Below are 11,880 nucleotides of genomic sequence, written 5' to 3'. Positions count from 1 at the left end.
GGGGCTGGCAAATAGCATGCTAATGAATTTGGCAGCAAACGCTAATTTGGGAGGTATTACAGGGGTCAGCTTGGGCTAAATAACCCTAGAGAAATCAAGAAAAAGATTAAGTAAGATCTTAAGAAACTTATTTGGGGGAAACCAATCAAATTCACAGCTATTTCTTAGTACAGAGAAACCTGGAAAGCTGGGCATGTACCCATGGTTTGTATCAGCTCACTCACTCTCCTTTTTATGTGTTGTGCGCTAGTTGAATTCCTTCAGGGATTGGACCATGAACTCCACAGAAGATAAACTGTTTTCCACTCTATATTTGAGCAGTTCCTACTCAAATCAAACACTTGCCTTAATTAAGGACATGAGACCCTACTGCGATACAGTAGAATTATTATTAATAATAGTGTGGTGATACAGCATTGCTGCAAAATTGGATGTATTCTTGGAACGTATATCTAAAAGACTTGCAGCTCAGAAGTGGACAGCACTTGTTGGGTGGTTATACTTGGATGATGCTGTTGAAAACTGGGCACTTCATTACTGAAAATAATGACAAACAAAGAGATTTCAAGGGAAAAAAGTTATCATGAGTTAGAAGGAAACATATTATCTTACCATAGCATGAGGGAGTGCATAGATGTGCAGACGATGAAATTCAGTTTTATGAACATTTTTGAGGTTTGTCTTTGTCCTAATTAGGAATGCAACTATTGAAATGCCTTAAAAAAAACTTCTAGAAGAAAAATGAGGCTGATTGATTGAAATGTTTAATGATGTCACCTTTCCATTTATGTTACACTATATTCTAACACTATGCTAACTTAAACTGAAACCATAGTGATTTAGAAAAGAAAATGTTTTTCTCTAAAAATATAAAAACTGGATGCTTTGAGGCTGCCAGAACATCTTTCTGCTTTCCTTAAAACATTTTCATGGGATTCACATGATTTCAAAAAGTATTCACCTCAAAGGAGCTGCCTCTTCAGAGAAAAGGGTTCCACTGATGTATTTTCTTTGACCATCTTTAAAGCTCCTGCACTACAGTTATTAAGAAAAAGCACACAGAGTAGTGATTGTGACACTTTCCAGCATCTAGTGCCAAATTTATTTTTAAAACATTGTATCTCATTCTCAGCAGTGGGCTTTAGTTTTGGTCCTGGTGCCACTGTTTTGTTACTGGCAAAGCATGTATAAAGTCCACTAAAGACTCCCATCTCAGTTACATCCATGCAAAAAGGAAGGAAATTATTTAGGGTGGTTAATAAAGTATCACAAGCTATAATAGCATAACAGATTAAGATCAGACATAGACAATTCAAGAGACCTGCGGAGAAGCTTTCCCTATAGTGGACCACACCAGGTTGCCCCCTGAAGAGAACAACTGATTATTCCCCTGCTTGTGACATTCAGCCCCATTCTGGGAAGCGGACCCCTACAGGTACAGCAAAGAGCCAGTGTGCTCTAGCAATCAGATGACTACAGCAGATGACCTAAAATGTGTCATCCTGTTTTATTCTGATTTTATATACTGCATGCCTTTGCTTGGAGACTTCACCGTGTTCATGAAACATATCATGAGGGAAGCAAGCACACAGTTGGGACCCTTCAGATGGAGAGGAAATAAGTACCAGTGCTCTTGTAAATTATTAAAAAAATATTTGGGATAGACTAGAGACTGACATTCAGAAGGAATTGGATCTGCAGCTACTGAATTGCCTATCCATTTCTGGCACATGGGAAACATGTGATTGGTTTCCTCTGTGTTAGCTGGGATACATAAACATTCTCTGCTTTACATAATCTGGGGTAGAGAAGCAAGACTGTAATAATCAGATTCATAAATTGTAAAAATGGTGTTCTCACCATATATAACAACAGTAAATCATTCTGGCTGAAAGCCAGGCTTGTGTTATGTCCATTCATGTGTTACCTTCTGCTGCTTAGGGACAGGTCTGCTTGAAAATGAGAGATTGATTGGTCTGTAAGACAATATGCTGCAAACAGGGCATTCAGATGACATTGCCCTTTTCACTGACTTTCCCAAAGACTTACCATTCCTTATAAGTCTAAAAGTTTTTTTAGAGAATCACAAACCATGGCTCCAATCTTTCACAGAGAGGGATGCCTAAAAATATGAATCCTCCAGTGAACTTTTGTGAGACTTAATTTGAGTGTTTTTCACACATCACTTTGAGCTTTGGCTGGGACTTGGCATTCATAGGGGTGTTTCTTCAAATATTGGCTACTCCCATGAAGTCATTTCACGTAACACAGGAAGATGTCCTCCTCTGTAGTGAGAAGCACGGCCACTCTCTAGCCATGCACACCAATGTGTTGATGAAGTGAGGCGCTGAGGCCTGTCTGGCAGGGCGAACAAGAAGATTTGGACAGAGACATGCTGGAGTGTACTCACAACACAGAATGGCAGCACAATTGATGAAAATAACCATATTGTGTAAATTCTGAGGTTAAATTTAGAGACATGTTAATAATTGAGATGGACAGATTTATCTTTTCAAAATGTGTTTAGATGATTAAAAACACTTATTCCCCGGTTCCATAGACCAAACAGGTCTTTTGCTGCTTACTAAGGTCTGGCTCCATCACTTCTATTTTTCCTGCTGCTGGTAATTTCATATTAAGGACTTGGCAATTCTTTTTCATGGTCCCACTCCATGTTCTCACTTTCAGAAGTCTGTATACCCCAGAAATTGCTTCCCAGAAATGTTTATCTTCTGTTGTCTATCTGCACAGTCATCTATGGGGTTTCACTAGGCTTGTGTCCTCATAGGCCTCCCACCATTTATTACACCTTCTTCTCTACACACTTTCCTCCATTACTGACCTAAACTATTTGGACCAGGCCTGATTTCTAAGGGTAATCTAGCTGTATTTTTTCCTTCTAGTGAATGCTCAGCCTCACATATATATAAGGAGGCCTTACAGAAGTCCTACAAAGCAAAATTTTAGTTCCTAAAATAAAAAAATGGACTGTTTAGCACTCAGATGTGATGCTGAAGTAACTGTTCAGTCTCAGACTGTCCTTAGAAATTATTTTTTTGGTGAAAAATTAGATTTCTCTGAACGGTTTTTCATTTCTAACAACTTTATAGTAAACAATGAGAAATAAAAATACATTTTAAATATCAATAAGATGATAAGGATTTCCTTTTAGCATTTTATACCAGTTTATTTTACTACTTTATGAAAGGAGTTAGGGAAAAATGGTTAGATTTAGTGTCTTTAATAAAAATATTTAAAATAACATTTGCCGCAGGTAGGTAATTATTTTAACACTTTTTAATAGGCTTGTACTGCTGAAAAATGGAAGTGTACTACACAGATCAGATTGTTAATCTATCTGAAAGAAGGATGTGATTCCTGGTAAGGTATTCATTGTGCCAAGACACAACTGAGTTGAATTCATCCACCAAGCCATGTGACTTGACACCAGCAGAGGCTCTAACACATTCTTAGGGAGCTGCTGGAGTTCAGAAAAGTTTAAGAGAAGAAATCAACTTCCAGGAAGTCTCAGTGAGTGTATTCTCCTTATTGTTGCACCCTCCTTATTGAACTGCTGTGGGTGCTTGCTCAAAAACAACATCTGCAAAGGGTGAAAAACAAGCACAGGAAATATGCTGTGGATGAAACCACCCGAGCACTTACAGTCCTATGCCCCTATGGGTGATTCCACAGAGCCGTATTGGCTGTGGGGCTTGTGTGAGGTTCTATGAGGTCTCACTCCTGTAGCTATGCGACTCCCCATGGCTGCGCGACTGGACAGGCTGGTGAGGAGAGTCGAGGTGAGTGTTTCAGTTTACCAGTTCCTTATCTTCATTTTCTCTAAATATTTAGTGCAGAATAATTGGCCATCCATTGTCTGAGAGAGATGGGGGACTGGATGAGAATAATTTGTCTGAGATTGTGTAAATTCAAAATGATGATTACAGGATTTGAGAAGCAACACTAGCAATTAAGCAAACCAGACAGGAGGAAGTGTACTTCCCATTGATTGCGCAGGCAGCCTGGGGTGCTGTTGCCCAGGGGTGCAGGTGCTGGGTGCTCCTGAACGTATGCATGGGCAAGTACAACACAAAGGAAGTGGATGTCACCTGAGCCACTGAGTATTTGCACGCTTTCAACAACCTCATGGGTACCTGGGAACGTCTAACCTCAGGTAGCCTGAGTCAGATCACTGTAAAGCAGTTTTCCTGGACCTAGTCCCAAAACCCATCCCAAAATAGCTGCTCGTGCAGGACATACCTGCTCATTAGGCAAAGTTGCTCTCTGGGAGACCTGTGCGCCGAGTCCTTTGCTGGCTGCCAGCTGACTTCTCGGTAAATCCATCTTTCTTTTATAGCTGGCATTTTAAGAGGGCCGAGCAAATACCTCCTGGGACAGCCTCTGTCTGCTGGTGGGTTTGGGTTGATGCTCTCTGGATGAATCAGGAGGAGATTGCAGCAGCGCAGGCTTGGATGTCCTGCTTTCCCCTTCTGTGGTCTGGAGGCACAAAAGTTTGATTGACTAAGCTGAAAAGCTTGCAAAGTAATAACTTTTCTATTTTGTCGTGATTTGAAAATATGTTTTATTGAATATTCAGATAAGCTTTGCGCAATGTGGGATTTGCATTTATTTTCTCCCTCAAGCATGTCAGATCAAATAGAAACACACACTGTACGACACAGAGGTCTCCTTGTGGTTTGTGCTGTCGTGTGCCGCCTTTTGTTGTAATTGGATAGGGCTTATAGCATAAATCTGCAAAAAAATACCGACTAAAAGGCAATCGTTTTCTGTCTGACTCTAAGTGTATTTCACACCATTTGAAATGTGAAGTTGGAAGCAGCTTGCTAGGGTGAAAGCCTAGTGTCACTGAACGGTGGGATTTTTGACATTGAGATGAGCGGGAACACGATTTCACTCGTTTTTCGTGCAGCACGTGATCTCTTTAGCTCTTGTCCTCTGGTCCTTCGTCCTTTCAAACGGGTACTCAAGGCTGTTGAAACCACACGCGTTGGTGTTCTTAAACGCACGGCCACTCCTGACTTTCAGACCCAAAGACGATAAACTCGGTGCAGAAAAAAATCCTTTCTCGTCCCGTTGATTATTTTCATACTGACGCAGTTACGGGCTAACGCCAGAGGATGCGACCGAAGTTTCCTTTGCACGTAGCGGGCGACGGGGGCAGAGTGTGTGTGTGTGTGTGTGTGTGTGGGGGGTGTGTGTGTGTGGGGGGGGGGGTGGTGGGGGGCCAGCGCAGGAGAATTCCCGAGCCCCCGCAGCTTTCCCGGCGCAGGAGCTGCCCGCAGCGCCCGAGTAACTTGCGGAGCGTGCCTGCGCCCGGGCGAGAGCTGGGTGTTGCTGTGCATGCGTGTGCGGGCGGCGGGGCCGGGGCCAGCGGCCGCTCACGCACGCCGGCTCCAGCCCCGCAGCCCCGGCGGCCGCCCGCCCGCCTCCGGCCCACGCGTGGGCCTCCGCCCCGCGGAGGCGGGAGCCCGCTCCCCCCGCCTCCGCCCGGCCTCGCGCCCGGGCGGGCGCTTCCCCCTGCGCGGCGCGGCCGCGGCCGGGGGGAAGGCGGCTCCCGCCGGGCCCAGCGCGGCGGCGGATGGCGGGGGGGCCGCGCCCGGCGGGGGCCGGCGGGGGCGCCCGCTGAGCGGCGGCGGCGGCGGCGGCGGCGGCGGCGGCGATGCCGGGGGGCCCGGCGCGGCGGGGCGCGCCCGCGGGGCCATGAGGGCGGGCTCCGGCCATGGCCCATGGCAGCGCGGCGGTCATGCTGAAGTGCGTGGTGGTGGGGGACGGCGCCGTGGGCAAGACGTGTCTGCTGATGAGCTACGCCAACGACGCCTTCCCCGAGGAGTACGTGCCCACCGTCTTCGACCACTACGCAGGTGAGCGGGCGGGGGGCCCGGCCGCCGGCGGTGGCAGCCGCCCTCTCTCCCTCTCCCTCTCTCCCTCCCTCCCTCCCTCCCTCCGTCCTCCGGCCTTAACCCTGCCGGGGGGGCGGGGGGGGGTCGGCCGGGCTTTGCCCCCCTTCACCCGCTGTGTTTCTCCCCCCCTCGCAGTCAGCGTTACCGTCGGGGGCAAGCAGTACCTGCTGGGGCTGTACGACACCGCCGGCCAGGTGAGTGCCGAGCGCTGCCCCCGGCCCCGGCCCCGGCCCCGGCCCCGCGCTGAAGTTACTTGAAGGGCTGCGGTCCGGGCTGGGTGATTCAGAGGCGGGTTGGCGGCGGCGGGGGGGAGGGCGACAGATACAAAACGGCTTTAAAAGAAAACCATGGATCCGACCCTTACTCTGGAGGGCGGGCAGGCGGAGACGGGCTGTATTTTTAGGGGCGCGGGGCCGGCTGCGGGGGAACTGCGGCCGGGGGGCCACGGCATCGCCCGGCGCTGGGCGAGCCGGCGCGCCGGGCCCAGGCTACGCCAGCGCCGGCGGGGCATCGCCCCGGCCGGGCATCGCCCCCGGTCAAACCCCCCCGGAGTGCCGACCCTCCCGCCGGCCTTCAGATGGGGGAGAGGTGCCCCCTTTAGCTGGGAGGGAGCTTGCTGCCTTAAACGCGGCGGGTCGGATAGAGACCCACAGTGCCGCAGCTTGCCTTGTTTACGCTTTACGGCTCCTAAATAGCTAAAAAGAGTTGTCCAACTTAGAGGTGCAAAACAATAAAATGTAACTCTCGGCCACTGCCTTTCAGATAACCTGGGTTTCTTGTGCTATCCCAGACAATTCGAGTGACTCATTTGGTTAAGATTATTACAGCTTGTTGTGAAAGACACTATGTCAGCGTGTATCTTAAGTAACTTTAATGATGGATAAAATGCTTGATGTTTGGAGGGCTCACTGGTGTAGCGGCTGCTGAAGGGCTCCATTACTCAGGTCGCTTCTTGGTCAGCTGAACTTGCATGGCACCAGCCGCGGGCCAACCGTGGTCTCCTGGCTTAAAACAGTCCCGGCTCTGGGGAGATGCCTTATGGGAAACAAAATAGTTTGTGAAGGGCCCGACCCTGGGAATATATACGGAATATGCCGCATGGGTTTTGTAAAGTTGTGTATTCCTTATATTAATGCTTCTTCTTGCGGTACGAGCATGTGTTTTGGTCTCACATGACCTCAGACATGCTTCCGTGTTGTAAAGAGCAACTCGTAAGATAATCTTACTGGACTTGCATAGTCTGAAGCCATATTTTTTAACCATGTTATTCCTATACTTAATTGAACAGCTGCTGCCTATATTAGTGTACCTTTTTAGATCTGCACACAGCCTTAAGTAAAGGAAGCAGCATTTAACCAGTCTTTTATATCTTTGTTAGGCCTGAAATAAGTAATAAAATTAATTCCATGAGAATTGTAGGAAACAGCTCCGTTTCCAGAAAGCTGATACCTGACGGGTATTCCCAAAAAGACTGACTTCATGGTTGTCATCTCACTGACGTAAACACAAACTAGTCAAATTTATGCCAACTAAGTGCATTTCTTATTACTGTCATAGTCCTGGTTTTCAGTAGTAATTGGTTCAAAACACAGCTTGTAAAATATTGCTTAAGTAGGTTACAAAATGAGGATCTAGTGCTCAGGCAAATAAAGCATTTGGTTAATATGCAACTATTTTTCTCTTTTTATATAATGAGCATTGGAAAATGTGAAAGTGACCCTAGCACTACTGTACATATGCATCACTTATTTGTGGATGCTGTCTCAAACTGCTTGTGCTGTCTTGTTGCTATTAATGGGAATGTGTGTTGTTAGCTCTGTGTGGTTTTGTGGTATCCCACTCTGCCTGAATGTGCTGAGTACCAAAAAGAGTGACCTTTGGCCTCCTCAAAAGCTAGTGGGGTAAACCGGCCAGTTTACAGCAAACGGCAAGCGAAGGTATTCCTGTTATACTAAGAAAAAATTTTTAGTGTGAAATTGTATATCCAGATGTGTAAAAAACTTCAGGTAAGCTCCTCCCCCCCCCTCTCCCCCCCCCCCCCCCGATTCTGAGAAGCTGAAAGCTTAAGTTTGAATTACAGAGCAGTTTCTGATGTACCCAGGACCAGATCTTGCTGGCCTAATTCAGAGGAGCATCAGCTCACATAGGGTGTTTTAATGAGGCTACCTTTAGAAATATATCTGGTCTTGGCAAAACTTCCCTTTTAGTCAGACCTGCAGTGCTAATAAAGTCTACCATTATCCCCATCCCACTTCAGCATGTTTGGGGAACTGGTGGACGTCTGGGGCTGCCCACGGGAGCCCCGTCCCAACATCCAGCACACCTAAGGAGGGGAGTCTGTGTGAAGATGCCAGCCCAGCAATTTCATTCAGCTAAAAGCTGCTTTGTCAGAGAGTGTGCTGGCAAGCCCATCTTCCCAGAGCTATGCAATAACAGAAAACTTACTTTAAAGCTTAAAAATATATAGTAAAGAGCAGAAAAGACATGAGCTGATGGTGCCTTCTCCGTGTTGAGGAAACGGCGTGCTGCATCTGGTACACACCGGCAATCAGCAGGTGCAATTGCACAGACTTCTGTACGGCTCGGATTCTTTGGTGCTTGAAGTTGGGATTTCTGTGCCAGCATAAATCAGTGCTTTAACTTCTAATTCTGTCACCCCCAAATAGTTTTACTGTAAAATACTGGCCTGATAGTATCATTTTATCAAAACTTGGCAGTGCGTGATCACTGTGGTATCTAAGCAGCTGCCAGTCTTCAGCATGTTTATATTCCTGGCTCTGCACAGAGTACATAGGTACAATCTGCAGATCTCATTTTGGGGGGGGGGAGTGAGGGGATAAATGGAGGTTCAGACAGTAACCTACTCCAAATCCGTGCAGGAAGCCCATAGCAGAGCAAGGATTGAAGACCTTTTGATTTCTAGCTGGTGCACAGCAGGCTCATCGCACTGAAATACTGACTTACCAGCCTGTGGGTCTCTAACTTGTGTGGTTATGTATTTAGAAACTTGTGACAGGCTTCTCTTTGGCAGAGGAGATGCAAGCTTTTGAGTTCATGGCATTAAGTACTCTTTCTAGCTCACTTCTTCACAACACACACAGGATCACGTGTAGTAACTATACTGATGACATAATGCCTCATATCTTTGTGAGTTTAAAGGAGGTTGAGAATAAGTCTATGAAAATCCCATTTTTTTCCAGGTTAAATATAGCAGGGAAAAATGCCACTAGTGGTTCACAAACTTCAGTTTATATGCAGACAGACCTTCCCTGCTTTGGGCGTGTGTGAGTTCAAGCAGGCTTTTCTCTGGCTGAAAATACTGAGGCCGGTTCAGCAGAAAATAGCCAGTACAGCTGCTGGGCAGTGGAGGTTCTTGGAGCCCCTTTGGGTTTGCAGCTGTGGAGGCAGGCTCCTGTGCCAGGGAGGCAGGTGGGAATTCGGTGCTGGTGGTGTCCAAGAGGGCATTCCTCCAGCAGTTCCTCCCAGAGGTAGAGCTGGCAGCTCCTTTTAGCCTTGCTGCTGCACGTAGCCATGCGTTGAGCCTGGGTGGGCTTGGGAGTGTCCTGGTTTCCCCAGGAAGATGAGAACTGCAGAACCTGCCTATATTGCCTGGAGCTGGGAGCATCAACGCACTGAAGTTTAAACGTGAGGTGCTTGTAAGACTGATGCTTGGATGCCTTTGGCTTTGCAGTAGCCTCCTTTGCTTTGGGAGACTAACTGCGTGTCAGTACTGCTCTTCATTGAGCAGGGGTATGTGGCAAAATCAGCCTGGGAAGAGGACCGTGGCTTCATCAGGGGTCTGTTAACTTCACCGTGTTGGAATGCTTTTGAACTAGTGACAAGCGATTATCCTTTTGATTTTCCATAATACTAAAACAATACTGCCAACTCTTATGATATTAAAAGTTTTGGAGAAATGTCTGTAAGCACTAATGAAGAGGTGTGCTGCGTGTCCCCTTGCCACATCCCAAATGATCGGGATAAGTGGGAGGACACACAGGATTTACCTCTTGGAGATTTTGCTCCATATTGAAGGCTGCTGCTTAAAATGGCAGTTGGGGTCCATCCTCTCAGACTCTTTTGTTGTGGGGTTTTCATTCGTGGTGTCCCTTTCCTTCAGTATGTACTGACCACATAGAGATAGAAGCCTTGGTCTTCTGTGTCTTTGCTGTGAAGGACTGTCAGGACCGGGAGGGAGGATTCGGGGGATGCAGGAGCAGAGACTGTGCTGCTCCCGCTGCCCCAGGAAGAGAGATGCTGAGGCATAGCATGGCTGCCTGGCGCAGGTTTGGCACCAAGCCAGCATCTGGGCAGCGCAGAGTGCGGTACAGCCAGAGCAGAGTGAACCTTACTACGGTGCAGTGCCTAATAATCACATTTGTATCCCTCAGCATCACTTACGTTGTGATACTAGCGTGGCCTTGTTGGACAGAGCTGAGGTAAACTGTGTTCCTTGGCTTTCCACTTTTATTTCTCTGCCTTAAAGGCCTAACACGTGTAGGGCAAGCTGTAGGTCCGATACAGGGATGCACTCGGTGCCTTCTTAACCGTCACCAAAACAGTAGCCACAAAACACGCTAAAGCAGAAGAGCAGACCAAGCCACTTCTTGGTTCCTCTCGGCTCAGATACTGATGGCTACTCTGGTTGCAGCCGCAGCCATCTTAATTCAGACACACTGATTTTTCGGTTGTAATGGAAGCCTTGATGTTAAAAGCAATTTTATATTAAAGTTGGTTGGGCTGCTGAGGTGTGTAAAGCTAACTCAAATATTAGCAAGATCAGTGCTTGCGTTAAGGCCAGGTGTAATGGTTATAACTGTGAATGTGCCTGTGGGAAAGAGAGGGGTGGAGGTGTGGTTATTAAAATGGATGGTCACCAAACTTGCAGTGGTTGCTATAAATGAAACAGGAAATAGCAGTAATTTTTCTACTTCTTGCTGGCTACTTGTCTTGGCTTTGGTAGGTAGCCCTGGTCTAGCAGGTACCACTTCAGTATCCTGCTGAAAGGAGAGGCAGCTGCTGACCATTTTGGCTGGTCCGTTGTGAAATAGAAACGTCCCTCCTCAGACCAGATTACTCCTTCCAAGTTGCACCTACGATGCAGCTGTAGTGCCAAATGTGAGCCTGGAACATGCAAGCACGGTCTCATGCAACATGAAGCCTGCCACCCTTTACTGTAGAGTTGTAAACACCGAAACCTATGATGTGATTTTGGCAGACCTAAAAATGACATGTTAGCAATTAACATCCTGTCCCCTTTCTGTCCCCCGCTGTGCCTCCCTCCTCCCACATGCATTTTTCCTCACTCCCTTTACATTGTCCCAGCCGAGCTGGCAGCTGGCGCTGGGAAGCTGTGAGCTCACTCAGTCCCGGCCGGCCTCTGCTGAAGCTGCTCTGTGCTTCAGGATGTTGCCAGCCACGTAGGTTTAACAGCTCTGCAGCAACAACTGGATGTATGCAGATAAAATAAAAACTTGCCTAGATTCTCCCTTCGAAATTTAAGTTTTCCAACGCAAAAAGAGGTGAAGTGCCTGAGCTTACAATCTCTACCTTGAGAGTTCTGTAGACAAGTGTGTAAGCAAAGACAGGATTTCCCTTTAAAAGGAAGGGGACTTGTACCTTCAGATTTGCTTTTAAAAATGGCCTTCCAACAATAATAATAATAGCAGTGCAAAGCTTACGTTCAGACACCTAATTGTGAGCTGTGACTCACACTTTGAAAGCATTGTGGCTTTCCTGTAAAGATTGGTAAGTATTGTTGTCGCCAGATGGGGAGTCTCAGGATAGGAGATGCTGCTCTGAGTTCCCCAATGGATCCACTAAATACATGTTGGAAACTCAGGACAGTTATTGTTTCATTTTCAGTGTGTCAGAAGCCCCACAGCACTTCCGAATAGCGGCACTGAGTTATGTTAAAATCAAATATAAGGGATGTGTTTGAAAATGTAGATCCAGAATG

The 11,880-nt window shown here is 47.1% G+C and overlaps 1 protein-coding gene across 1 annotated transcript in view; it reads left to right on the top strand.

Annotated features, from left to right (window-relative positions):
• Positions 1 to 5,671: 5,671 nt before the first annotated feature.
• RHOQ (ras homolog family member Q) overlaps positions 5,672 to 11,880 on the top strand; it is a 22,770-nt gene continuing 16,561 nt past the window's right edge. Inside the window, exons 1-2 of the mRNA XM_049833762.1 lie at positions 5,672 to 5,882; positions 6,057 to 6,115. Coding sequence (XP_049689719.1) covers positions 5,741 to 5,882; positions 6,057 to 6,115 — 201 coding nt within the window. The 5' untranslated portion in view covers positions 5,672 to 5,740. The remainder of the gene's footprint in view (positions 5,883 to 6,056; positions 6,116 to 11,880) is intronic.

The sequence above is a fragment of the Accipiter gentilis genome, chromosome 30 (genome assembly GCF_929443795.1).
Source record: "Accipiter gentilis chromosome 30, bAccGen1.1, whole genome shotgun sequence".
Lineage (NCBI taxonomy): Eukaryota > Metazoa > Chordata > Aves > Accipitriformes > Accipitridae > Astur > Astur gentilis.
The sequence above is the reverse complement of the archived record's forward strand: the minus strand, read 5'-3'. Positions and strand labels throughout refer to the sequence as shown.